The following is a 27,217-nucleotide window of genomic DNA, read 5'->3' on the forward strand; positions in this document are numbered from 1 at the left end:
TGCTGACACCAGAGAGAGAAAAGCAGCTATACTAGCATACAAAAAGAGTGGAACAAGAAAGGAGACCCCTCTTTTTTTTAAAAAAAAATTCTCTTGCCATATAAGCTGGTCTGTTTCTTGGAGCCTGCAGAGAAATGGTGCAGCGGTGAAAGGGAGGCACGAAGGGGGAGGGTTAGGAGGGGAGGAGCTGCTGAAGCCGCAGTCTGGCGCAGACATGGCTGGGGCGGCCATTGGGGTGGTGGTCCTGTTCTTGGCTGCAGCTCCATTTGGGGCTAATGCCAACACCGACTCGAACGATGGTGAGTGAGTTCTGCTCCTTTTAGTCGGTTCTATTATCTCGATTCTCGAAGCATATGTTTCGCTTCCGCACGTCAAAAAACGATGCAACTTCTTCGTTTTCAGTTTGGTTTGCGCAGCCGTAAAGGGATGCGGGAGGTGTGTTCTTGTTCTTGTGGCGTTTCCCTCTCGTTCCCGTCAGTTCATTTCGATTGCAGAAGCATGAGTTTTTCTTTTCATTTTTTTTGGGGCGGCGGAGGAGTGGCGCAATTGCGAAGCATTAAGCATGAGTTCTGAAGTTTCGGTTTGTATAAATGGCTGATTTCTGAAATTTCGGTTTAGATGCATGTATTGTATCCAGAACTGTATAGGAACTTTTCCTTGTTATTATCAGTTAAGTTGACCAAGGGAATGCTATTCCTCCAGTTTGCTGCATGCGAACATCTTAGTTTTCTCTATAACAGCGAAGTATAAACGAAACATTATGGTACCTGAAAAATTATTCCTCCATTGTTACTGATTTACCCCAAATCTCTGTTCTTGCGTATGCAGTAAACGCCCTCAATGTCTTCTACACAACCATGAATTCGCCACCCCAGCTGACGAACTGGGTGTCCCAAAATGGGGATCCCTGTGGAGAGTCGTGGCTTGGGGTCACATGCTCCGGTTCCAGAGTGACAACAATGTAAGCTAGCTGAAACCTTTAGAAGGGCTGTGTTTCTGCATCAGAGCAACTTATCCATATCATCTGATTTTTCTTTCTCCTGAATCCTTGGCAGAAAGTTATCTGGAATGCGGCTTAATGGGACCTTGGGGTACAACATGAATCAACTAACTGCACTAGTTCAACTGTTAGTGAGATCCTTCATGCTCTCGACTCTCAGTGCACCAATGGTTAAACTGAACAAGTGATTATTTATGTGATCTAACTTAATTTTCTGCAGCGATATGAGCAACAACAATCTTGGAGGCAGTGACATCCCTTACAATCTTCCTCCAAATCTCGAGAGTTTGTGAGTCACGCCTCTTGTAGATCATCCTTCTGATTTATGTATAAAATAATTTTAGGTCTTATATACACCTTTGGCATGCAGAAATCTTGCCAGCAATAACTTCACTGGGACTGTACCTTACTCCATCTCCCAGATGGTTGCATTTAAGAATTTGTACGTGGCCTTCAGAGTTTTGTCCATGCTGTTTTGCTCGAGCACTTTGATGAGATTTGACCAAATTGTAATTGTCTCTTTGTTGTAGAAATCTTGGTCATAATCAGCTCTCAAACATCAATGATATGTTCAATCAGCTCACAAATTTAACAACATTGTGAGTGATTTCCCGTCCTCCCCTACTGCTTATGCTTGTTTGTTGCCTTCATTGTTCCACAAAACCAGCAGTGAACCTGAACAAAATTTCAATTTCCCAGGGATTTGTCACAAAACAACTTTTCTGGTAATCTTCCACAGAGCTTTGACTCCTTGACAAGTTTGAAAGCACTGTGAGTGTTCATTTTCCATACGCTCTGTTTCACTTCATTTTATCAGTGATAAAAGGTCACATGGTTACTTACAAATCCAATTTATCCTCTTGTCAGTTATCTTCAGAACAACGAATTTAGTGGCACAATAGATGTTCTTGCCGAGCTTCCTCTTACTGACTTGTAAGTTGAAATATTTATCACCCACTCTAATTACAAGTTGAGCTTCTTAATGTAATATTTAACAATCCTTACAGAAATGTTGAAAACAACCAATTCACCGGTTGGGTACCTGATAAACTAAAGGGAATCAACAATCTCCAGTAAGTAATTTTATTGCAACTGTTGCGGTGATTGCAATTGTTGGCATATGGGATGGATTCAATAATTTAGCCCTCCTTTTACAGGACAAGTGGAAACTCATTTAACAATGGTCCCGCTCCACCACCGCCACCATCACCATCGTCATCATACACACCGCCACCATCACCAGCTTCTCAGCAGGCTCCTGTTCCAAGTACCAATGGTAACAATAGCCCAGCTGAAGACGCTGGCAAAGGCAAACACTCTAAACTGGGAGGTGGTGCTGTAGCAGGAATTGTAATATGTTTGCTGGTTGTTGGCGCGTTAGTTGCATTCCTTGTGATCAAAAGGAAATCATGGAGATTGTCAAGGGGACAAGACCCTGAACAGAATGAACCTCTCAGCCCTCTTGCTTCTGGACTTAAACGTAAGGTTCAAGGTAGTTATGTTTTCACCTTAATATTGCTGCTGTTGTAGGAAAGAATTGCAAGCTCTTCTTTTCTACAGGCAATTGTGCTGCTTCTTTCTTCTGTATGACATATCAACGTGGAAGATGGCTAAATAATGTGCTTTCTTTCTCAAAACTGTATTTCAGAGATGAAATCTATTAAATCTATTAAGATCGTATCGACAATCGGCAAGGAAGAATTGCAGAAGACCGTTTCAATGAGTTTGAAGCCTCCAACGAAAATTGACCTGCACAAGTCCTTTGATGAAAGTGATACTAGTAGCAAGTCTATTACAAGGAAAGTAAGTTTGACTTCCATCACAATACCTGTATACACAGTGGCGGATCTTCAGGTGGCAACAGGCAGCTTCAATCCTGACAGCCTTGTTGGTGAGGGATCGTTTGGTCGTGTTTACCGGGCAAAATTCAGTGATCAGAAGGTGCTTACCTAATTATAAGATATCTTTTTATCTCCCGCATGCAGCATCATCATATATATGAATCCAGCATCATCCATATTTGAAATGTGTTGTTGGCAACACAAATCATCAGTATTAGTTTTTTTTCATTTTAAGTGGATATACTAAAGTTTGAACATGTCAAGATATTTGGCTAATATCTTGATGATATCCTTCATTGGAGCATGTGCAGTAGGTTCAAAAAACTAATTTTCTCCTTTCATTGTTTTCCAGTTATTATCCATATTCCATACTATTTAGTTATTATCGTTTTATGGTTGCAAATTTCAGGTCCGGGCCTTAAAGAAAATCAATTTTTCCGCATTTTCAAGCCATCCTTCAGATGTGTTCATTGAGTTGGTGGCAAACATTTCAAGCCTAAATCATCCAAACCTTGCTGAGCTAGCTGGTTACTGCTCAGAGCATGGTCAGTGCTTGCTGGTATATGAATTCTACCAGAATGGTTCTCTGCATGACTTTCTTCACATGAAGGATGAGCACAGCAAACCATTGTCTTGGAACAATCGTGTGAAGATTGCCCTTGGATCTGCAAGGGCATTAGAGTAAGTGAAGCATCCTTTTTTTCAATGAATATCAAGCAGGCTAGTCAACCTTTCTTTTTGGACCGACAAGGCAACCCAATGAATTTTCAGGTACCTACATGAAACTTGTTCGCCATCCATGGTCCACAAGAACTTCAAGTCATCCAACATCTTATTGGACAGTGAGCTGAACCCTCACCTTTCTGATTCTGGGTTTACAGACCTTATTCCCAACCAGGAATTCCAGGTAGGGCATAAGAATTCCGCTTCTGTCCAACCATTTTCAAGAAATTTTTTAACACATCTGTGATCAAACATGACTTGGAGCTCGTGCCTTTTCTACAGCTGAAATGCTTTGGGCTATTATTTTCTTTGTGAAAGCACCTAGTGTTTTTTAGTGATATGTATGAAGTGCATAGTATTGAATTACCAAATGTTACATCAAGTCATCAAGAAGTCTGAACAGGAAGCGTGAATTATCATTAGTGACAAATCCAAGCGAGTCAGGATCAGACAACTAGCACAGTAGTACTCCGCAGCTAGATGAAAACTACAATTTGATCAACAACCTACATGACACAAAGCTTTGCTCTATGTATTTTATATTGCAAACTCAAATTAGTAAAAACATCAGCCTGGAGATTTCCTGCCCAGAAGTACTTACAAAACCAACAATTTCAGGAATCAGATGAGAACTCAGGATACAGGGCACCTGAGGTGTCCATGTCTGGGCAGTACTCCCTGAAGAGTGATGTGTACAGCTTCGGAGTCGTCATGCTGGAGCTCCTGACTGGTCGGAAACCGTTTGACAGGTGAAGATAGATGAAGGCACTGCAGTACACTATTTTCTCTCACATATGTTCTCAACTTCCACAAGAACATTCTGAGACAACTAATTGTTGCAGCGCACACACATAGCCAGTCATCTGAATTCTGAACCAGCACCTGCCCTCTGAACTTACTGCAGGACTCGGCCGCGGCCCGAGCAGTCGCTGGTCCGGTGGGCCACGCCGCAGCTTCACGACATCGACGCGCTGGACCAGATGGTCGACCCCGCGCTGCAGGGGCTGTACCCGTCGAAATCCCTCTCCCGCTTCGCCGACGCCATCGCCCTGTGTGTCCAGGTGAAAATCGCCTTCAGTTCATGCAGCTCTCTCACTGCCCCCAACAGATGTGCTAGAACGTTTCTGACGCTGCTGAAATGCTACCTCGACGCAGCCCGAGCCGGAGTTCCGGCCGCCAATGTCGGAGGTCGTGCAGTCGCTGGTGCGGCTCGTGCAGAGGGCGGGCCTGGCGAGGGCGCACGAGGGCCACCCGCGGCGCCACGGCGAGTCCGGCGGGGACTACGAGTTTTGAGCGAGGCGGAATTGTAGTGTGAAAGGCAAAACGTATTCGGAGAGAACATTCTCTGCCGTGCCGACCGTGCTTCACCGGCGGCGTTGCTGTAAATCCTGTGGTGTTTCGGAACGGCATCGCCGCCTACTGCTTCGCGTTGATCGCAGTTGGAAGAGAGAGATCAAACTGCGTCCATCCTGGTCTTCTCTATCGTGCGATAATTTGGAGAGAGCTGCGCACCTTGCATTCGCCTCTCGCATGTCGGCATGTGGACAGTGCGCCCGTGCCACCGTGCCGGCGGCCGGACCCGGAAGGGACGGCGGCGGCGGCTGGGAACCGTCACGCCACGCCGCCGAGAGGCGCGCCCCGTCGTCCTCGTCCGCACGTTCGTTAAGGCGCCTCGGCCCACAGCCCACGGCCCACTGCACCCGATAGAGAGGGCCCGGCCCAAAAGCTGATCACCTCCTCTCGCATCGTATCAGCGCGGAACCCGCCGCCGCCGCCGCCCTCCTCCTCCTCTCCCTGCTCACGAGCGAGCAAGCCCGCAGCAACACCGCACCGCACCTCGTCGGCTCGTCCTTCCACCGCTGTTCTGGGCGGACCGGCACGGGCACCGACGACGTCGCCGGGTACGCGTCCTTCCAACCGAGCCGGGGAGATAGAGCGTTGCCAATTCGGATTTATATCCCTGTACAGCTATAGCTGTGTTTCATGTTCTCGGTTCAATTATATAAGGCGGATAAAGTGAGACGCGAGTTGACTCATTGAGATAAATGTGTTCTGCATATTGCGTGTGACAAATTTAACATGGAGAGTTGATATTCATGCATGAGAGAGATGTGCTAATTTGAGTACTGTGTGAATTAATTTTCTTAGTCTAAATTTGGGCATTGGTAGCTATTTTGTATGAGGAGATTTTGGTCTGACAGGAGAGCTGTTTGGAGTACTTGATGAGTTCTGTCGTAGGCGTGATAAGCACCATTCTTTAGTGGAACCTTTCATGATTTTTCAACGCCAAATTTTGTACTTAGGATTGCAGTGTTTGGATTAATGCACATATTTTTATCTTACTTTTTTGTGTAGTGGACATTTGGTGCCGAAGCTTTGATAGTCATGTACATATTGTGATATCTGGCATCTTTTTGCTTTTCCCCGTCCCTGTATGATACCTACTTTTTGTTTAGAATGTGTCCTTGACGGCTTTATGTGCATATTGCATACATTAGCTCATTTGTTATTTTTAACTTTGGTTACGCACCGAGGCCTCATATTTGTCCTTTATCTGTTACCAGCCAGTTTTAAAGGATTAAGGCCACCATGAAACATCCAGTAAGCTTATATGGTTTCCATCACTTCCTTTCTTCATGCTCCTCCAGGCTAAAGAGTCACTTGGGAAGATGTTTTCAGCTGGTACGAGCTACTATGGAGGACTAGTGCAATCACATGCACCTTCAGGTACTGTTGCAACTTGCGGTTTTCAGGTCATCTATTTCTCAATCAAGACTGACTCTAACTCCACCCCCTTTTATGTTCTCTTTGACAGCATTTGATCTTAGGCATTATCTCAGCTCCTATAACAAAACTTCCAAATGTGTTATTCCATGCAAGGCTCGTTCATTGTCGCAATTTTCGTGTGGGGGCAGTTCTGCAGACCAAGAGATTGTGATTGCTATGGGAAGCAACGTGGGTGATAGAGTCAGTACTTTTGATAGGGCGCTGCAGATGATGAAAAGCTCAGGCGTGAACATCACTAGGCATGCCTGTCTGTATGAGACTGCCCCTGCTTATGTGACTGATCAACCACGGTTCCTGAACTCTGCCATTCGTGGTACGACCAGGCTGGGACCTTACGAGTTGCTTAAGAAACTAAAGGAAATCGAGAAGGATATCGGACGCACTGGTGGAATAAGGTATGGCCCGAGACCAATCGATCTAGACATACTTCTGTATGGTAATTCCCAGATCCATAGTGAGACTCTAATTGTGCCTCATGAACGCATTCATGAGAGGCCATTTGTCTTAGCACCTCTTGTCGACCTTCTGGGTACATCCCGTGATGATGGTATTGAAACAAGTTGGCAGTCGCTCTCAAAGTGCAGTGGTGGTTTCTTTGAATTATGGAATAAACTTGGGGGTGAATCTTTAATTGGAACAGAAGGTATTAAAAGGGTACTGCCAGTTGGGAATCGTCTGCTTGATTGGTGCGAGAGAGCCCTAATCATGGGGATCCTTAATGTGACACCAGACAGCTTTAGCGATGGGGGTAAGTTTCAACAAGTGGAAGCTGCCATTTCTCAGGCCAAGTTATTAATCTCACAAGGTGCAGATATCATTGATATTGGTGCTCAATCTACCAAGCCCTTTGCAAAGAGATTATCTCCAAATGAAGAGCTTGCGAGGTTGATTCCTGTTCTGGATGAGGTCACAAAAATTCCAGAGATAGAGGGCAAGTTGCTCTCAGTGGATACATTCTATGCGGAAGTCGCCACTGAAGCTGTGAAAAGAGGAGTTCACATGATCAACGATGTATCAGGTGGACAGCTTGATCCGAGAATTCTTAAAGTTGTAGCTGAGCTGGGAGTTCCGTATGTTGTAATGCACACGAGGGGAGATCCATCAACTATGCAAAGTGAGGAAAATTTACAGTATGTTGATCTCTTCAGCGAAATTGCTTCTGAGCTGTATACAAAGGTGAGAGAAGCAGAATTATCCGGGATTCCATTGTGGAGAATCATTGTTGATCCTGGCATTGGGTTCTCCAAGAAATCTGGAGATAACCTTGAAGTAATTGCTGGATTGAGATCCATCAGGAGAGGGATGGGTAAAACGAGTATAGGCGCTTCACATGCGCCAATTTTACTGGGGACCTCGAGGAAAAGTTTCTTGGGTGATATATGCCATCATGCTAATCCAGCTGAGAGAGATCATGTTACTCTTGGATGTGTTACAGTTGGGGTTTGGTGTGGTGCTAACATAGTAAGGGTCCATAATGCTAGGTATGGTGCAGATGGTGCAAAACTTGGTGATGCATTCCGTAAAAGCTCTGGATTTGTACAAGCATGAGTGGAATTCTCAGTATCATTGTTTTTTTTCTTTGAATTATTTCTCAGTATCATTGTTACCGACTTGTAGAGGCCGGCTTTGCCTTAATATAAAAAGAAAATCATTGTTACCGACTTACCGTGCCATGGCGTCACCGTGCCGGTGGACGGACGTGACGTCGTCCGCACGACTGCAAGTTCGGGCGTTTTTTTTATTTTTATATTTTTCAAAAAAAATTTACAGAAATATATTTTTGGTTTTAGAATTTACAGTTCTATACCCCTACCACCCGGCAGGGGGGCGGCAGGGTGCCTACCACCCGGCAGGGGGGCGGTAGGGACCTATATGTAAATAAAAATAAATTTTGTTTGCGCAGAGGTCCTTGGCAGGGGCCTGCCGCCCGGCAGGCTCCCGCCCCAAATATAAAACTCCGCTCCTTTCCTCTGCGCCTTTATTTTCTGCCCACGAGATCCAGAGAGGAGAGAGAGGTAATTCCAACGGCGAAGCCCTGCCGGATTTTGGATCCGAACCGCAGGTAACCAATATTTCTCAACTTTGTCATTCCAGAATTTTTGTATGTTTAATTTTATGATTATTATTTTTTATTATTGTAAGCACTTAGGGTTCGGATTAGTGGTTATAATTAAAGCCATAGCATATTTCTATATATTAGATTAATTAAAATGAAGTCTTTGCATGGCCAGATATGTCGAGCAAAGTGGCGTTTCAAGTTCATTACGGTGACTTCTATAGAATTACTCATAATTCCTATGGAGTAAATCTATCAGCATTGGAAAGAAGATAGTGCAGTCTAGATAAACCCCTAGAGAGGAGTTTTGAGTCCATACGAAAATGTCTTCACAGGATGTTCAATGTGAATCCAAAGACTCATTTGTTTACGGTTCATACCTTGACTTTCTGGGAAACTAATGGGGATTTCTGGGAGTTGACGCATATAAATAGTACGGAAGAATGACAACATTACATGCACGCAACTCTTGAAAGTGGGTGTCCTCTCGCAATGGTAATTCAGATTCACCAGAAAACCGGTGATTTAGGTGAAGGGTCAACACACACAACATCTGACTGCAATGAAGAGATGGAAGAGCATAAATAAGAAGAGAACATGCAAGCTCCAGAACCAGAACCAGAACCACAAGGTTTGGCAGATGAAGGCGAGCGGATACCTGGAATTGTGGAGGAAATGGAGAAAGAAGACCAAGATGCGCGAATAATGGAGCAATGTGGGGACTCATCAGACGATGAGGACGATGAGCGCTTCCCAGTGCTAGGTGAATGGCGTGAAGAGGGTTTTGGGAATCCAGTGGTATAAGATATTTGAGTTCGGAGTTTAAATACAGAGTGAATGAGGTTGTATAAGGGGCAAAGTATCGTACCATTGAGGATGTGAAGGATGCTGTGAAGCTCTGGGCTGTATCTCTGAGAAAGGAATTCAGAGTACTGAAGTCTAGCAGCAAAGAATACGAGGTGAGGTGTGCAGATAGAGACTGTACATGGCGAGTGCATGCATACAAGGGAAAGTTCAAGACACACTGGGAATGTTCAATTGTTACACCACATACTTGTAGATTGACAGGTGTTGTGGGACATCATCGTAATATCACATCAACTTTCGTGGCTAAGAAGATGTATGGGGTGATTCTTGACAAAATGGATTATGAGCCTGCATTGATAATTAGGGACATTGAACAGAATTTTCAGTATGTGATCAGCTATGCAAAGGCTTGGCGGGCTAAACAAAAAGTATTTGAGATGGGGTTTGGCACTTATGAAGCATCATATGACAACCTACCTCGTATGCTTGAAGCAATTTTGCACAGAAATCCTGGAAGTGCTTTTGATACATACAGGGTACCGAGCTTGTCAGGGGGGCCAAGCATTCTGTTGCGAGCTTTCTTCTGCATTGGAGCATGTGTGAGGGCATTCATTTACTGCCTTCCTGTTCTGTGTATTGACGGCACTTTCCTGACAGGGAAATATAAGGGAACAATATTGACGGCAATCGGAATTGATTGCAACAAACAGATAGTTCCCATCGCCTTTGCCTTTGTTGAGAATGAGAACACAGAAAGCTGGTACTGGTTTCTTGAACGTCTGAAGATTCACGTTGTTGCTGGAAGGCCTAATGTTTGCCTTATCAGTGATAGGCATGCATGTCTACTTGCAGCTATAAGGCAACTCCAAGAAGGTAGTCAATTTTCACCTCCTATATGGCCAGATGTTGTCAATAGGTGTGTGTGAGACATATGGCTGCTAACTTTTATGAGCGGTTCAAGAATAAGAATCTGATGAATTTGTTCAAGCGATTGTGCACTCAGAATCAGCAGAGAAAGTTCGTTGCTTTGTGGGGTATAATTGATGACATGAGCGTTGAATTGCTTAAGAGTCAGGCCTCATCATCCAGCAGGAGATGTTCTACAGATTCATTAGTTGGACATGCTAAGCCATTTTCACAGTGGATTGATGGTGCGACTAAAGAGAAGTGGTCACTTCTGTATGACACAGATGGGAGACGTTATGGGATCGAGACAACCAACCATGCTGAATGTTACAATATGGTAATGCGTCGTGTTCGTGGATTTCATCTTGTTGGCATTGTTGAGTTCATCATGTATGGATGTATAAGGTATTTTAGGGAGCGATACGCATCAGCCGCTTCCTTACTTAATGATCCAGGAGTGCATTTTTGCAGAAGGGTCAATGAGTACATGGAGAAATTTTTTTGAAAAGGCTCGATTTCACTCAGTCATATCGATGGGCACAAAGGAGCAAAGATTTGAGGTATCATACAGGGACAGGACCGGACAGGGTGTCCGCATACAAAGGGTAATTCAAGAAGTTTTGATAACCATTGACGGGAGGTGTTCTGCCGATGTCAGAAGCCAAAGGTGCATCACTTACCATGCTCCTATGTCATCGCGGCTTGTTCTGTATTTGGGTTAGATGCTGCGTCATATGTTTCTCAATATTTTACAAAAGAAGCCGCAGCATAGACTTGGTGTCATGAGATATACGACATCGGTATTCTAGGCCCATTCACTCAAAAAAAATCTCCATCCAATGCTCATCCCTGCTGCAGCTACGAAGCGGGGCATAGGCCGACGGCAGACACGTCGTATCCGGAACTGAATGAACGAGTCCGAGGCTAGAAAGAAGAAAAAACGTTGCAACTTGTGTGGAGCGGACGGTCACACATACAAGAAGTGCCAACAGCTTTCAGTACCTACTGCTGCTGCCGAGGCTGGACCTTCCGGGAATCCGACGGATGGATCAGCTCCACCTACAAGAATTCGCCGCATCTAGTTGTGCACGTAACAGCTTGCAATGTATTTGTGTGTACGAAACTAAGTATATTATGTATTTGTCTCGAATTTGGTTGTAACGAATGAAACCTTCAATGTAATATGTTATGTGGTATTTTATTTAACGTTCTATTTATATTTCGTTCATTGTATCTTATGTGGTATTGTATCATAAATATAATCATTACAATCAAACATAGCCAACATATAAGTATTGCAATTAAAGGTACAGGCGTCCCGTCACAATTTACATCACAATCTAAAACCGATGTCCATCATATGTTACAGATAATGTCATGAAATCATCTAAGTCGTCATCCCAGTTGACAGATGGTGGTGCTGTAGGTGGTGCACCATTACTTGACGAACCTCTCGACTTTCCTTTTCTCTTTTTTCTGGTTCTAGGTTCATGTACAGGGGGAGGAACATCAGGTGTTCGAGGCCATGATTTGGGGGGCATGAAGTCATACATATCTTCATCCCAGTTAACACAACTAGGTGCTCGAGGTGGTGCAGCATGACTTGACGAACCTCCGGTCATCTGTTCTTGCGGAGGCCAAGAACTATCACCCGAAGATCTTTTCCACCTTCTTCGTCTAGTTTGCGGCATAACTCCACCGAAGATACATACCAATTTACGAAAATTTGGTATCAATTTGTTAATCAACTCCGTGTCCTCGGGGTAATCATAGCATATAATTACACAATAATTTTACTATTTTGTAAATATGAATTACAAATGACGAACGAGATTAGAACTGAATAAGAGTTATCTTAATGTACATCTCATACACCTCTGACCGCATCCATATCTTATAAGTAGTTTGTAAGAATCCAATAACATAAGGATGATTCGCTAGTTCACATACCCTCATGTATATCTTCCGATGTTTTAGCAGGTGTTCCTTTAAATCTTGCATTGTAATACCTCGAAACAATGTCAAATCTTTAAACTCAACTAATTTGGACAACACCATCTCTATCGTACCATCCGCTAATGGATCCAACTTCTTACTGATTACAAGATGTGTCATGATCTCAAGAAATATACTAGATTTTTCTTCGGTCCATGAAAATCCAACAGAATTGGAGACAGCCATTGTCTTATGCTGCAATAACAATAAGGTACTGTCATTCTAAGTTTACTATTCTATATTTCACTATCCAAAAACTAAATCTATTCTAATTCATAATTATTTTAGAAACAAGTATATAATAGTTGAGAAATATTGGTTACCTGCGGTTCGGATCCAAAATACGGCAGGGCTTCGCCGTTGGAATTACCTCCCCCACCCCTCCTCTCTCCCTCTCTCCTCTCTGGATCTCGTGGGCAGAAAATGAGGGCGCAGAGGGAAGGGGCGGAGTTTTATATTTGGGGCGGGAGCCTGCCGCCCCCTGCCGGGCGGCAGGCCCCCGCCAAAGACCTCTACGCAAACAAAATTTATTTTTATTTACATATAGGTCCCTACCGCCCCCTGCCGGGCGGTAGGCACCCTGCCGCCCCCCTGCCGGGGTACAGAACTGTAAAATCTAAAACCAAAAATATATTTCTCTAAAACCAAAAATATATTTTTGTAATTTTTTTTGAAAAATATAAAAATAAAAAAAACGCCAAGTTCGGTGAGGCCGCCCACCGCACCCGCACCCGCACGCTCGTCAGCCAAGGCCCAGGCACATTAGCCCCGCACGATGGCTTTCGGCCCGCAAGTAGGGTGTCACCCTATAGAACGGCCCCGGCCCAGACCTGATCTCCTTCTCGCTCGGCCCGGTCGGCGGGACGCGCGGACATCCACCTACCGCTTGTCCTTAAAAAAAAAGAAAAAAAAAGATAAAAACCGCCTCCCGGCCATCGCAGCCATCAGAGACGAACAGAAGAAGCCAGCACGGAAGCCGCCGCCGCCGCCGTGTGAGGCCGAGCCGTCCGCCGCCTACTACGCCGCCCACACCCCCCTCCGCATGTCATCATTGGCATGCCGCTGCTATCCTCACCCTGGGCTAATCTGGCAGCGGCTCCTTGACCGCCGCGAGCAAGGGCCCCTCTAATTTCCGCACCACCGAGGTCCACGTCGTCGGTCGTCGGTAAGGCGCCTCTTCTTTCTTCCTCAATTGATGCAGCACAGCTGCCCATCCTTCCCTCTCTCGTACAAAGCAGATCAGCTACAGCTCCGTTCCAACCAATCCCATGGGCGGTCCTTTCTGTTCCTTCTCAACAAACGCGGCACACCTACTGCTCCTACCCTCTCTCGCACAGGAAGATCGGAAGGGGGTGCTACAACTCCATTGCAAGCAATCCCATGGGTGGTGCGGTCTCCTCTGTAATGCCCCCTAGATGGCTAGATACATTCTCCTCTCCCTCCTTCAATAGATTTTAAGGTCACCAAGATGTACGGTTTGGGAATGGGGATTTTTTTTTTTCAATTGCCATGGAGCTGAGTAGAATTTGTGCAAAATGAGTTAGTTATGATACAAAAGATGAATCCCATTGTTTCAGAGTTCAATCGATTACCTTTTGAAACCAATTGTATAGGCAGATATGGGAACACTCATGGCCTCTTCATATGCAGAGACACCCCCACACCCACCCAAATCAATATTCAGGATTTAAATGCATGTGCTACTTTAGAAACGAAAATAATCCAACCTTTTGGCTTCATATCTTCTCATATACCATCATTCATGAAATGGGAACATTCATGTATATGTTCAATTTCAAAGTTGGTTCAAGAAATGTATAGTTTCAAAGTTGGTTCAAGAAATGTATAATACACTCCAAGGCACCGTATTTGACCCTGTCATGCAAAAAGAGCACAATGCATATTTCATTTGACAATATTTATGAGGCTTGCATATATAAGTCATGTAGCTGGAGATTACCCTCCAAACACCTAACTTGCCAATTACAGAAACATGTGTCTTTGTTCCAAATAGAAAAAAATATGCATTTGTCAAGTTTATGATAACTAGAGAACTACAAAGTAAGCTCTCTATTCCGTAGCCAAATAACAATACATCAACTACAAAAAGAAGGTTGCATATTTAAGTATAATTCATCTTTACAACCTTATATAAAGACCCACGTATAATTGAAGAGGTCCTTTTCCTCCACCTTAATATCTCTTCTCAAACTTTATCTGTTACTGACCAGATTTGAAGGATTGATGCGCCCATGAAAGATCCAACAAGCTTATAAATTGGTTTCAGCCATTGCCTTTATTGATTCTCTATGCTGAACAATGCTCCTCAAGGCTAAGGAGTCCCTTAGGAAGATGCTTTCAGCTGCTACGGGCTACTATGGAGGCCTGGTGCAATCATATTCACTTTCAGGTATTCCGACTCACTTTTCAGATTATCTATTTCCCAATCGAGACTAACTCCAACTCCACCCCCATGTATATTTTGTTTGACAGCATATGGTCTTAGGCATTCTCTCGGCTCCTCCATTGAAGCTTCCAGACATTTTATTCCATCCAAGGCTCGTTCATTGTCGCAATTTTCATGTGGGGGCAGTTCTGCGGACCAAGAGATTGTGATTGCTATGGGAAGCAACGTGGGTGATAGAGTCAGTACATTTGATAGGGCGCTACAGATGATGAAAAGCTCAGGCGTGAACATCACTAGGCATGCCTGTCTGTATGAGACTGCTCCTGCTTATGTGACTGATCAGCCACGGTTCCTGAACTCTGCCATTCGTGGTACGACCAGGCTGGGACCTTACGAGTTGCTTAAGAAACTAAAGGAAATCGAGAAGGATATCGGACGCACTGGTGGAATAAGGTATGGCCCGAGACCAATCGATCTAGACATACTTCTGTATGGTGATTCCCAGATCCATAGTGAGACTCTAATTGTGCCGCATGAACGCATTCATGAGAGGCCATTTGTCTTAGCACCTCTTGTCGACCTTCTGGGTACATCCCGTGATGATGGTATTGAAACAAGTTGGCACTCGCTGTCAAAGTGCAGTGGGGGGTTCTTTGAATTATGGAATAAACTTGGGGGTGAATCCACAATTGGAACAGAAGGTATTAAAAGGGTACTGCCAGTTGGGAATCGTCTGCTTGATTGGTGCGAGAGAGCCCTAATCATGGGGATCCTTAATGTGACACCAGACAGCTTTAGCGATGGGGGTAAGTTTCAACAAGTGGAAGCTGCCATTTCTCAGGCCAAGTTATTAATCTCACAAGGTGCAGATATCATTGACATTGGTGCTCAATCAACCAGGCCATATGCAAAGAGACTATCTCCAAAGGAGGAGCTTGAGAGGTTGATTCCTATCCTGGATGAGATCACAAAAATTCCCGAGATAGAGGGCAAGTTGCTCTCAGTGGATACATTCTACGCGGAAGTTGCCGCTGAAGCTGTGAAGAGAGGAGTTCACATGATCAATGATGTATCAGGTGGACAGCTTGACCCAAGAATTCTTAAAGTTGCAGCTGAACTGGGAGTTCCATATGTTATAATGCATATGAGGGGCGATCCATCAACTATGCAAAGTGAAAAGAATTTACAGTATGGTGATGTCTGCCAGGAAATTGCTTCTGAGCTATATACACAGTTGAGAGAAGCAGAGCTATCTGGGATTCCATTATGGAGGATAGTTCTTGATCCTGGCATTGGGTTCTCCAAGAAATCTGGGGATAACTTTGAATTAATTGCTGGATTGAAATCCATTAGGAGAGAGATGAGTAAAATGAGTATAGGTGCTTCACGTGTGCCAATATTACTGGGACCCTCAAGGAAAAGTTTTCTGCGTGAAATATGTGATCGTGCCAATCCAGTTGATTTAGATGCTGCTACTGTTGCAGCTGTGACCATTGGGATTTTGAATGGTGCTAACATAGTAAGGGTCCATAATGCTGGATATTGTGCAGATGCTGCAAAGGTTTGTGATGCCCTGCATAAGCGCAGAAGATGGGAAAACTGAACTGGCTGATCGAACAGATACAAAATTCCACTTTTGTGATATAGGGTAGCTACACCATCGGTTGAGTATCATTGTTGTATTAACCCAGAGAATAGAGATGAGCTTTTCTTATGTTATTTCCTTTCTAAAATCTTCAATGAAGCATTGGTTGAAGTCGGACGACTCTGAAAGAATAGCCAAGAATGAGGTTTTGAAAGCTGCTTGTAAGTTGCAGGTAGTTAACCTTTAGGTTCCATCTTACATAATTCCAGGTCAATTTTTTTCCAATAAAACTACATAAGAAGGATTTTTTGGCCTTTTGGTAATTCAAGTTGTTTTCAAGTTTGATTTCTTTTTGTAACTTTTTCTACTAGTTCGAATCTATTGTATATATTGGAGTTACACCTGCTCGGCTGCTCGCCTGTGTCTCCATGTAACTTCACATTTTGGATCTTGGTATACCCGATGAGGAAACCTTATGTATTGCAAGTGCCGTATGAGGTGCCAAGTTTCAAGACTTGGTTTATGATTTGCCTTGGTTTCTGAGGGTTTTTCTACCATCCAATTATGAAAGCCAAATTGTTCGCTGCTAAACAATTTTCGGACATCTCTCCTATGGATTTATTTTCATTTTGAGCTGCTGTTGATTGCAATTTTAGCTCTAAGAAACTCTGTTGGTGCTTCCTAAACTTTGCTATCTCTGTCCACTAATGAAATTATGAGAACTGCAGGTGCAGGATGATTAAACTGTGATCAAGATGGTTATTTGTCCATGATATCAACTCAGTTTGGGAGGACCTCTCTCTGGATTTTTCTTCTCGCTCACGTCTGTGCAAAACATTTGAGTATATACAAAACCTCATGTGATTTATTCTTGTCTGTTGCACTTGGCACACTGGAGTTTGTGCTCGGGGAAATAGGTTCATCTGCGGAGGCGACAGTGTTTGTTCGAGTCGTACAAACAGTAAAGATCACGAGAAAGCCATCCTCCTTGGTTTTGGAGATGACGAGCCTTTTTACTGCAGCAAATTTGACAATCTGTTTTCTAAAAAAATGCTACAAATACTCAAAAGATGGGTGAAAGTTTCATGACAAATCCAGTAATGTGAAAGTTTCAGGTATTTATAAAGTTTTTTGAGGGAAAAAAGGACGGGCAAAATCGCAACAGTGACAAGACGGTAAGTATAGTGTATTTCAAAAAAAAACTCAGGCAATACGCCGTGAAACGACGCAAGCCATTGAGCCGTTCGATCTCGCTCGGACGGCCGAGACGGTGGTGGTCTGCAACCCTGACGTCGATGCCTGAGAGGATCCCCCGTTCCTCACCGATTCCCCCTGTCCCTCCCGGTCTCGCAAGCTCCAAAATCAATCGGATCCCTGCGCGTCAGATCGGCGAAGCGAGATAAGCAGGAGCAGCTCGGGACCAGATCCGCCGCCGCATCCGAAGCGGAAGGCCATGGAGACGCCGCCGCCTTTCCAGGAGTCGGCCCACTGCGACATCTGCCGCTGCACCTTCAGCACCTTCCGCTGCCGTGTACGAATCCCATCCTCCACATCTGTCTCTAACCCCTGAATCGATCTCGTTCTTCTGTAAATTTCTCCGCTCTGTTGCTACGAATCGGATCATGTATCGTCCGCAGCTAATTGTAGCAGTAGACTGAAGACACCATGAATGACTGACTTTTTTCCCCCCTAACAGCATCATTGCCGCAGCTGCGGAAGGACGCTCTGTCACGAGCATTCTTCGTACTACATGGTAAGGAACCCGAGATCATGGGTTCTTCATATCAAAACTATGCCTAGTCTAGCTCTGGCAGACTGGAAGTGCCTGTTTGACCCTGAGCTTCAACTTGTTTCAGGCTCTACCGCAGTATGGGATATATACTGACGTCAGAGTCTGCTACAGTTGCTTCAGCAAAAAATCCTCGAGGTATCCATCCTCTTAGCAGTTATCTTGTGGTGGAATTTGGCTTTATACTCGCAGTCACTTATGTTATTTAGAAGCACGCAGCTTGGTTTGGGTACATACATAACTGGCATTGTCCTGTGATGTTGCAGCCAAGGAGGAGCTGGTAATTCGGGATCGGCTGGGAGCATTTCTGGAGCAGCTGATTCTTTTTCAGGGCTAAGTTTGGGTAAGGAGGATGCTTCGTCGCCTACGAAGAATTCAACATTTCAGAGTTCAGCACCCGTTATTGAGTGCAAATGTGGGATGCCTTTGTGTATATGCGAAGCACCGAAACCGGAGCCTGCGCCTGTAAAGGTAGGTGGCAATCCATTTTAATTATAATCGACAATTTGTTGATGTTTGCATCAATCTAATGATCCTAGGCTACAGAATATCAGCACCATTCCCATCTCGACCACACAATCAAACCCAAAACCCAAGAAGTCTGCTAGCAGCCAACAGAAGGCTTCAGCTACTTCTAGTAGCAACTCAAGGTTGGTTGGACTTCTCACTTCCTGCTGTTTAAAGAGGAATGCTTAACCTTTTGGTCATATCTATTACCTGTACGCATTTTTGTTGTAGTATTTATGAGCCAACTTTTTCCAGCAAGAACTTAAACTATACTTGAAGTTTGGCCATTAACTTACTCCCTTATCTTTTGTACTTATGCAATATATAGATTGAATGTATCTGCAGTAAGCACCATTAACCAAATGTTTGATTTTTGAACTGATCATTTGATCTCCTCTTGTCCTCATTGTTGTTGTTGAAGCTCATTCTTGAATATTGGCTTGATGACAAACGATAGCAATGATAAGGGTCTTTCTGACTACGAAGTCAGTGGGGAGGTAGGTTCTTTTCTTCTGTAGAAGAACTCAAATATTCTCATTTTCTTTTCAATCATTCACCTGGTTTGGAAAAGTAAAATTTTATGTAACCTAGTCTTTACTTCTTATAGGGACTGAGAGAAGCAATTAAAAGTGGGGATGTTAATGGTGTAAAGAAACTTCTTAGCCAGGTATAATTTCTCTTTTTCATCTCATCTTAGCCAGCATGATTCTTACATTTAACATTGTCCAGGGAGTGGATTCTAACTACTGTGACAAACAAGGATTTACGTTGCTACATTTGGTATGTGTCCCTTTGATATATTGTTTTTGGTTGAGTTATATTCATGCATTTTTGTATGATTTTCTTGATAGTTTGTGTACAAATGTCTGATCATACAAGATTATTGAAGTTACACATTTGCACTGAAAGGACTACAACACCTGAAGATGCACTAGAATAGTATACATTATATATGTGCACTATATCACTGAAGAAATCTGAATATCTACGAAATATCCAAAAGAGCACAAACAAGGGAAACCAGTCGTTGTCTGTGGTTTAATTGTTTACTTATTTGTCAGGCATTGAGGTTATACGCCTCCGTACTATTTAAGGACCTGTTTGCTTGTCAACATGAGCAGTTTGTGCAATACAAGCTCCTTTGTGTTTCATGTCTTCCACGTACATATGAGTACAAAGTACAAACAAGCAATTCTGTTTGTGTTTCGTGCCTGAACCTTGATTAGTGGCTTGTTGGGTTTTAACTGTAGCGTACCCCAACTTCCTTGAGACTGAAAGGCTTTGTTGTTGGTCAATTTCAGGCTGCATTATTTAACCAGACTGAGATCGCCCTTATTCTCATGGACCATGGAGCAAATGTTCAAAATAAAAATGGGCAAGGTTGGTTCCTTTTATTATTTAAGCTTATTGTGTGATAATATTGATGGCATTTGATACTGAAGTACTTACATCCAAGTGTTCTTATAATCGATGAGTTGGTGCTCAGAAGTTATTTTTGAACATGAGCTCTAGCAGTCTGTCATTCCGGTATTGATTTCTGATGATACTGTTGGATGCTTTTCCCAAAGAAAAAGGGTCACTGTTAAGGAAATTAGGAGTTAGATCTAAAGGGGAAAGTAGCTTGAGTCCCATTCTATTTGAGTTATGATCAGTATTCAGTCCCTCATCCGACTCTGAAACTACAGATATCTATTTCAGTGATGGAAGTGCTAACACCATGAAATTGTTGGACAGGGGAAACTCCTCTGGACTGTGCTCCAACCATGCTGCAGTACAAAATGCGACAACGGAGGGAAGAGCTCGCGGCTTCACAGAGACCACTCGAGTGAAGAGCATTCAGGCATTTTCTGCTAGTTTTTCCCATCCCTGTTTGTATCTGTCGGTGTCCTGACCCGGCGATCCGGACCCAACTAGTGATGATGTTGTGTGTTCCTCGTCCCAGATGTTGTTGCAAGAGGCAATACAGTAATGCACGGGATTATCCTGGTTCCGGCCGTGGGGCCGTACGTCCAGCAAAGGGGTGTGCGAGAGCACTGTACTATCTTGCACCGGGGGTGCTTGTAGTAGGGGTACAAGCGAGGCGAGAGAGGGAGGGAGGGAGGGAAGCTTCCAAGTCTCTGCTAGAGGAGTTGATTGAGGCGAGTGCCAATATCGGGGTTCGGAGGAGCGTGTGTGCTCTGCTAGTAGTACGAAGCGTTGTGTTCTACCGAATGAGCCGACCCCCTTAAGGGAACGCCCGCCTCTTCCTTTTATAAACACAAGGAGGGACGATGTACATGCACAGGGGTCATGAAAGTTGTCGTCTTTTCCCCGAATCGCGGGGGTGCAGTGGTCGAGCACTGTGGGAAGTACACTGTGGGGTATGGCGCCGGGCGTGGCTGTCATCCTGGGCATGTCTTTGGTCTTGCGGAGATCACGCCGGCGTCCTAGCGGCTCCAGCGGGCGGCGTGGCGGCGTTCCGAGGGTCCTGCAGGTCAGGGTCTTGTCCTGGTCAAGGCCGGAGTCGCTTCCGAGAGTCGTGCCCATGCCGATCGGGGGTTCCGCGGAAGGTAAAGTATGAAAGAGGCACGGGGAGTTGGCAGTATAGTAGTGTCGAGCACGTCTTGCACTGCGCCGCATGTTCCCACAGTGCCGCCACAGCGCCGGGGAGCAGTGACCGGAGTTGGCGGACGGGACTCCGGTCACTACCATTGTGGGGAGTGGCGGCCTGACGTCGTCTGACCCGGGCGCTGTGGAAGAGTGGTTGGCATTTAATGCCTTCGTACGGCGGGCGGGTGAGCGGAAGGGTCGTTTGTCCTTTCTGCCGAGGGGTGGCCTTGCCCAGCAGCAGAAGAGCACGCCTCAACCGCTCGCACTTAATACGGGTGGGTGAGGGAGCTTCCAGCGGAAGGCTTATGCCCGTGCCCGCGTCCGCGTGACACATGGCGGCTCCGGACCCCTCCCGAGCAGCTGGCTGAGCCGAGAGCTCACAGGGGTCCGGATAGGCACGTGGGAGTCCCGGACCCATTTGCGGGGGTCCGGGTCCTCGGCCACAGGTGCCGAGCATTTCCATCTCTGGGATACGTGGTGACACCGGACCCGTCCCAGAGCGGGAAGCGGGTCCGGGACCGTTGGTCCGGTGAGATGGGGTCGGACCCCAGGGGTCCGGCTGCTCAGCTCCTTAGGGCGTAGACGTTCCGCTTTCTCGAGGGCAGGCTCGCTACCCTCGAGCGAGGCGGAGGAGCGGGGCGCGGTCGAGGGCTTCGGCGGGGAGCCCTCCAGCGAGGCGGAGATCACCCCGCGGGTCCGAGGTGGGTGCGGACGGGCCGTACTGCGTACGTGGGCCGCGTGCTGGGCTTCTTTGAGTCCTCTCATTTCTTCCAGATCAGAAGGGGGCTGCAGGCCTTCGTGGCCCCGGTTGCCCGCATGCGTTCGTTTTTAGGGCGATTTTAGTCCCCTGATTTGGGTGCCCCTAATCATGGTCCCCGACAGTAGCCCCCGAGCCTGTGGTCGAGTCAGGGGATTCGGCCAAAGGGTATTTCGGCGATTTTACCCCATGATGTGATCGATCGGTGCTGCGCTTCCGCCAGATGCATCCGGATGCTGGCCTGATGGATGCGACAACTTGTCGGTCAGGGTAGTGCGCTTAGAAGAAGCGCTCCGAGGCGCGTGCGCCTGCTGCCCTGCAGCTGGTGCTATTGTCGCGCTGTCCCGCGCTCAAGGTCTCAGCCCTGCTTTCCCTGGTCGCCTTACGACGCGCCTTCGAGGGCAGTCGGCCAGCGTCGATGCTGGGCTGCTCAGCGTCCAAGGGCTCGGCTTTGTGTTGTTTGGTCACGTCTCGGCACGATAACCGAGGGCATCTTTTGCTCGTGGGGTGTCGCACCGTCACGGGCGGTCCAAGCCTTCCCCTTGCGACAGGCTTAAAGCTTGGCGCCCGATGTGGCTATAAATAGGGATTGTGTGACTCTCTTTCCTCTCCAACTTCCATGCTCTTACTTCTAGCATCGCCCTGAGTCTAGTAATGTTTCCCTTTGCCTTTCACGGTTGTCCCCCGGACGGGGTGGCCTGGCTTCTTTAGGCTTTGATGCTAGAAGAATGCTTGCGAGTGGCGGGGGAAAGCTGGAGAGGGCGTGGTCACCATCCCTCGGCTTCAGTGGGATTAGCAAAAGAACACTGGGCCCGAGGGTCCCTGCCTCTGCGATGTCCCTCAGCCTGAAGGGGCGTTGAGACGCCTGACCACGGCGTCGGCGCCAGGTTTGGTAGCCGTTCTTCGCATCGTCCCTCTTGGCGACAACGTCGCTCCCGGGGAGATGAGGCAGAGGGTGCACCAGCTTGACCCCCCGCAAGGTCTTCGGTGGAGGAGACGCTAGAAGAAAGCTTGCGAGAAGGGCATCCCGCCGGACCTGTGCGGTCTGGGAGCTGCTCCTCGCAAGCCCGAGCAGCCTGGTCGTGATGGCGGCCAAGGACTTGTGCTCTTCATGGTGCGTCCGTAATTTTTTTGGAAAAAAAAATCTGGCGTCCTCTGTTCTGTCCTCGCCAGACTTCGCAAACCCTGTTTCAGGGTAGGACAGAATGATCCGGCTCTGATCGGCTTCGCTGCTCGCTGCTGACAGTTGTTTCTTAAAAAAAAAACTATAATGACAGTGGAATGCAGCAGGGATCATACGATGTTTCAGGTTTGACAGCGATCTCAAACTACTCGCGGCAACAAGCATTAGGTTCCCAACTACTAGTAGGCCAATAAAGAACAAACTCGATGGTTGAGAAGAAGAAAAGATGGCAGTTGTAGAACTGCATATCCCATTATTGTTGAGAAAATATCACCACCTAATCTAATACTCCTATACATTGTACTTTGTACCCTAGTACCGTTGCTGATAGACGTGACGTCGCGGCCTCAAAAATATCTCGCGACAACCAACCGTCCAGTCGGTTTGACGCCATCGCCGAATCATCCACGAGGGGGAGAACCGGAGAAGAATATCGTGATGCCATCGCAGGGGAGACAAGCAAGGACGGCACGGGGAAGGCGTGCCAATGCCAACGCAGTGCAGAGAGAGAGAGAGGATCCCGGGCGGCGCACGGCAGGTCCGAGATATTTCTCACCAAGCGTCGACCGACGACCGGCGACGCGCCCCAAGCCCACGTGGAAAAGCGGCGCCACGGCGGACGGATAAAAAGCGCGCAACCCCGCGGCTGCCTGTCCCCCTCCCCCCCGCTCCTCGACCGGTCGGTCCCCCGCTCCGCGCCCCCCCGCTCCGTCCCCGTCGGCCTGAAGAGGACGCGCCGCGGCGCCGGCGACGAGCTAGGGTGCGCGAACCTTCTCCTCCTCCTCTTCCACTTCTTCTCCAGTTCGGCCTACTCGTGTGCGTTTAGTGCTCGTGGGGGAGCTGGTGCGAGGCTCTGATGTGGCGGTGCATTTTTCAGCAGGTGGTGGTTTTGTTCCTGGTGGGCGGCCGGAGATGATGGACGAGGGGCCGGCCGATCTGCGGGAGCTCGTGCGCCTGCCGGTAATAGTTTTCCCCGCTTGGATTCGTTTCGTTGCTCTGCTCTGGCGGGGTGTTTCCAGTTAATTCGGGTGATCTGTGTGGGAGCTACCTGTAGCTTCATGTTAGAAACCGAGCGAAATTTGGGTTTATGTTGAGAGGAGTTGTGCTGAAGCTGCTATACTAGTTTCTACGAACCGATTGATTCGTTAGGACCTCTTTGGTGTTATACTGTGGCAGGGGGTGTAAGATCTAGGTGGGACGGGGAAGAGAGAGAATCCAAACGAGTATGGACTTCAAATCACGGTTCCTTGAAAGAACAATAGAGCATATATACACCTTTTTTAGCATGCGGGATTTGACGGGATAGAAGGTTTCTTCGTGTCATTCTAGAGGTCAGGGGCATGAGCATCTGGAACGATATGCTGCTCAAAATTGCTTTGATACCTGTGTAAGGCTGTGTGTTTCGAAAAGGGTAATCCAATAGACAGTAGCTTTGGGTGTCATACTTTGGAGTTTCAGGGAGTGGTTGACTATTCAGCTTTTTAGTTTTGCTGTCATCTTGGAGGTGGCTATTCTATGCGCCTTTCACTACATATGTCCTTCTGAATATAAGCCGTGTTATATCAAAACTGCAACGCCTGAGCAGTATTCCTATAGTTCCACCATGTTGTTCTTCTGTCATATATACTCACTACTCAGATCAGAGTTTGAATTCTGATCCGGCATTTCTTTCTTTGGAGGCCTGTGATGAAGTTCTTTCTTTCATGTCCCAGGATGTTCTGGTGGTATGCTCATCTAGGGGATGGACAGATGAAAAGCACATGCTCTATCTTCAATTATTGGAAGAAACATTTGTGAGCCAATTACATGACAGTGAACGCAGTTTCAAGGGACTGTTCAATCTCTCTCCAAGATACTATGGACGTGTGAAGTCGGCTAAGCAAATCGTTGAATATGCCAAACCTGATCAGGTATTGGCAAAAGCCACATTACCTTATTCATTGACACAAAAAATGGAATGGTATAGTTCTAACAAATCAAGTTACTGTGTTTTGTTTGTACGATGTGGCAGGGATGTTGTGGGATAGTTGATGCTGACAAAGTCAACTCCAGCATGAAGATTGAGCTTATGGACTCACCTTCTTGTGGAAATCAACAAGATGGAAAAGTCCATTCGATGGATGATAATGCATCAACCACCGAACCAGTAGAAGAAGCCGTATCCCAAGAAAGGGCAACGAGCTCTGGGCAATGTTCCGCATGCTATGTTGGCAAGCACAGACATTCCCCTTCTAGGAGTGCAGGTAGGGGGTATATTTTGAATGTCCTTTTGCAAATGCTATTGCATATGACCCTAGTTACTTCTTCAGAAAAGGAACAACTTTTTTTCCAAATATTGATCGTCTTCTATGAGATTATCGAAAAAATAAGCAACAATTGATTTCCCAAACCTGTATTTACTTATGTACGCCTGATTTGATTTTCTTAAAAGTATAAGCTGGGCAATATCATCGTTGAATATGTGGATTGGGAAAATGCATCATCTTTTTCTGTATTTTGTTTTCTTATCTTTCTAAGCAGCACAAGTGTACCCTGGGAATCATGTCATTTGTTCTAGTGCTTCATATTTTGTTTTATTTGTTTACCTTTACCAGTTTGGCACCAGATCATGAATACATGATATGTAAAGGTATTAAGTTCATTTACTTGAGTGGCATGGCCAGATTTTTACAAGAGAACTACTCGTGCATTTACTCAGAGGGGTCGGATCAGAACTTTGATGAGGAGACCAAAGGGATTGGAGAATCAAGAAGAGGATGCAGCCAAAAGCGATTGAAATCTTGCGAAGTTATGAGGGATGATCAGGTAATGCTGTAATGGAGGGACTGGTCTTCACATTTTTAGTTGTGCTTTATCATTATTCCATCCTTATTGAATGTGTTCTTGATCGCATCACGTAGGTGGTTCCACCCACGAAGGCAGAATGCCAAAAAGTAGGAGGCCTCATGGCAAGCAACAAACCCGAAGATAAATATGATGGCACATCGAAGGTGGATGCTGGATCCCTGGATGCAGAAGCTAGATCTCCCATGTGCAAAAACGTAGGATCAAAAGGATAACATAACGTCCACGGAGTGTTCTCTGCAGCTAACAAACAAACTCACCTAGTAGTAACTGATAGAATCACCAATGAGCTGTAGTCTGTAGATCAGAGAGGAAAACTCAAGTGGGGCAAGTTTGGAACATAAACTAGCCTACCTTTTCGTGCTGGTTTGGCAACTCAAAATAGTTTGTTAGATATACCACTTTTGTTTGATTTAGAGATGATTTTGAAGGTTTTGTTGTGTTTCTGAGTGGCTATGGTTCGAAAATTTCTTGCTTGTCCTTATATTGTGCTACTGTATATATTCTGTAAGACAAATTGATTGTCATCGTATTATTTTACTGTCATATCTGTCATGGTGTGGAGATTAAATTCCGATGGTTGCTGCCGGGGGTGGTAAAGGGTCCTAAACTTTAGCCTAAATAATCTAAGGACAAGGTTCTTATCTTATTCAGTTTTGAACTAAAAATCTATAAGAGTTAAGTTGGATTGTGAAGACACCGTTAGGGCTATGATCCGTTACCACCCTTGAGCCTATTCATATTGTAGGGTCTCAACTTCGTACACAATGAAAACAGAAAAAGGGTTCTCGGGCTCTTGGTACACATGACATGACCTCTAAACACGTTTTTTCTTTCATATAGAATTCAAATTTCACCTTCTTTCACAGTCCTGCAAAACAATATCAGGTTCATCTAAGTGCGAAGAACATTTAGTTTGAGTTTTCATATGCACGATTGATTTAATCTGAATTCCAAGATTAGGATATAAATTGCACGGTCTTTTAAACTTTTTCATTCGTCTTCTTTGAGTAAGCTTGGCTTAGTCCATGGATCTATTTAAATCCCCCCCAAAAAAAAAAACAATAGACATGGTATCTATTACAGGACTACCCTAAAGCCACCGGTAGTTCACTGCCAAATAAAGGCGAGCAACACCCTTCTCGACTCAGACTTTGATGCTCACGTACCACCGTACCAGGATAAGAGGAACTCCAATCCAGACTGTATTCTCTTCTTGCTCGTGCTTGAGTATTTGACTAATTTGTAGATGAACGAACATTAGCACCTTCATGATGCAGAATACGGGGGAGGTCACCGAGTTTCCCCTTGCAGAGATGTTTACATCTTTGGAATCGTACTCCTGGAGTTGTTTAGTGGAAAGGTTCCTACCAGTGACATGTTCACAGATGGCCTCTGCAGGGCTACGTCCAGGCAGTGTTCCCGCCTCCCCGGACCGGCT

The 27,217-nt window shown here is 45.7% G+C and overlaps 5 protein-coding genes across 12 annotated transcripts; all 5 read left to right on the forward strand.

Moving 5' to 3' along the window:
• Window positions 1-5,031, forward strand: LOC120694497 (protein STRUBBELIG-RECEPTOR FAMILY 7-like). Of its 3 annotated transcripts, none has more exons than XM_039977630.1 (16): window positions 1-299; window positions 829-961; window positions 1,056-1,127; window positions 1,221-1,289; window positions 1,371-1,442; window positions 1,531-1,599; window positions 1,700-1,771; window positions 1,868-1,933; window positions 2,008-2,073; window positions 2,158-2,492; window positions 2,649-2,941; window positions 3,251-3,522; window positions 3,613-3,748; window positions 4,183-4,313; window positions 4,469-4,625; window positions 4,720-5,031. In XM_039977630.1, exons 1-16 carry the CDS (start codon window positions 215-217, stop codon window positions 4,855-4,857), a joined length of 2,166 nt encoding a protein of 721 aa, XP_039833564.1. In that variant the 5' UTR covers window positions 1-214; the 3' UTR covers window positions 4,858-5,031. The 3 variants fall into 3 exon arrangements, with proteins under 3 accessions (XP_039833564.1, XP_039833566.1, XP_039833567.1); XM_039977632.1 differs by having other exon boundaries at window positions 3-299; window positions 2,158-2,480; XM_039977633.1 differs by having other exon boundaries at window positions 4-435; window positions 536-961; window positions 2,158-2,480.
• Window positions 5,032-5,259: 228 nt separating this feature from the next.
• Window positions 5,260-8,012, forward strand: LOC120694498 (folate synthesis bifunctional protein, mitochondrial-like). Of its 2 annotated transcripts, none has more exons than XM_039977634.1 (3): window positions 5,260-5,465; window positions 6,129-6,291; window positions 6,380-8,012. In XM_039977634.1, the coding sequence occupies exons 2-3, from the start codon at window positions 6,201-6,203 to the stop codon at window positions 7,897-7,899; spliced, it is 1,611 nt and encodes a 536-aa protein (XP_039833568.1). In that variant the 5' UTR covers window positions 5,260-5,465; window positions 6,129-6,200; the 3' UTR covers window positions 7,900-8,012. The 2 variants fall into 2 exon arrangements, with proteins under 2 accessions (XP_039833568.1, XP_039833569.1); XM_039977635.1 differs by having other exon boundaries at window positions 5,262-5,465; window positions 6,213-6,291.
• A 5,025-nt stretch (window positions 8,013-13,037) lies between these two features.
• Window positions 13,038-16,973, forward strand: LOC120694499 (folate synthesis bifunctional protein, mitochondrial-like). 4 transcript variants are annotated; one of them, XM_039977638.1, is made up of 4 exons: window positions 13,038-13,280; window positions 13,354-13,502; window positions 14,347-14,525; window positions 14,609-16,973. In XM_039977638.1, the coding sequence occupies exons 3-4, from the start codon at window positions 14,435-14,437 to the stop codon at window positions 16,123-16,125; spliced, it is 1,608 nt and encodes a 535-aa protein (XP_039833572.1). In that variant the 5' UTR covers window positions 13,038-13,280; window positions 13,354-13,502; window positions 14,347-14,434; the 3' UTR covers window positions 16,126-16,973. The 4 variants fall into 4 exon arrangements, with proteins under 4 accessions (XP_039833572.1, XP_039833570.1, XP_039833573.1 ...); XM_039977636.1 differs by lacking the exon at window positions 13,354-13,502; XM_039977639.1 differs by lacking the exon at window positions 13,038-13,280 and having other exon boundaries at window positions 13,290-13,516.
• A 392-nt stretch (window positions 16,974-17,365) lies between these two features.
• On the forward strand, window positions 17,366-20,384 carry LOC120694500 (vacuolar protein sorting-associated protein 27-like). Its single transcript, XM_039977640.1, has 10 exons — window positions 17,366-17,638; window positions 17,804-17,860; window positions 17,964-18,034; window positions 18,163-18,367; window positions 18,443-18,546; window positions 18,825-18,900; window positions 19,011-19,070; window positions 19,133-19,183; window positions 19,705-19,783; window positions 20,138-20,384. Exons 1-10 carry the CDS (start codon window positions 17,561-17,563, stop codon window positions 20,230-20,232), a joined length of 876 nt encoding a protein of 291 aa, XP_039833574.1. The 5' UTR covers window positions 17,366-17,560; the 3' UTR covers window positions 20,233-20,384.
• Window positions 20,385-23,546: 3,162 nt separating this feature from the next.
• On the forward strand, window positions 23,547-26,322 carry LOC120694501. Of its 2 annotated transcripts, none has more exons than XM_039977643.1 (6): window positions 23,547-23,692; window positions 23,813-23,892; window positions 24,645-24,842; window positions 24,944-25,175; window positions 25,631-25,737; window positions 25,833-26,322. In XM_039977643.1, the coding sequence occupies exons 2-6, from the start codon at window positions 23,845-23,847 to the stop codon at window positions 25,989-25,991; spliced, it is 744 nt and encodes a 247-aa protein (XP_039833577.1). In that variant the 5' UTR covers window positions 23,547-23,692; window positions 23,813-23,844; the 3' UTR covers window positions 25,992-26,322. The 2 variants fall into 2 exon arrangements, with proteins under 2 accessions (XP_039833577.1, XP_039833576.1); XM_039977642.1 differs by having other exon boundaries at window positions 23,580-23,692; window positions 23,810-23,892.
• Window positions 26,323-27,217: the final 895 nt, after the last annotated feature.

Source organism: Panicum virgatum, chromosome 2K, assembly GCF_016808335.1.
Source record: "Panicum virgatum strain AP13 chromosome 2K, P.virgatum_v5, whole genome shotgun sequence".
In the NCBI taxonomy this organism is placed as follows: domain Eukaryota; kingdom Viridiplantae; phylum Streptophyta; class Magnoliopsida; order Poales; family Poaceae; genus Panicum; species Panicum virgatum.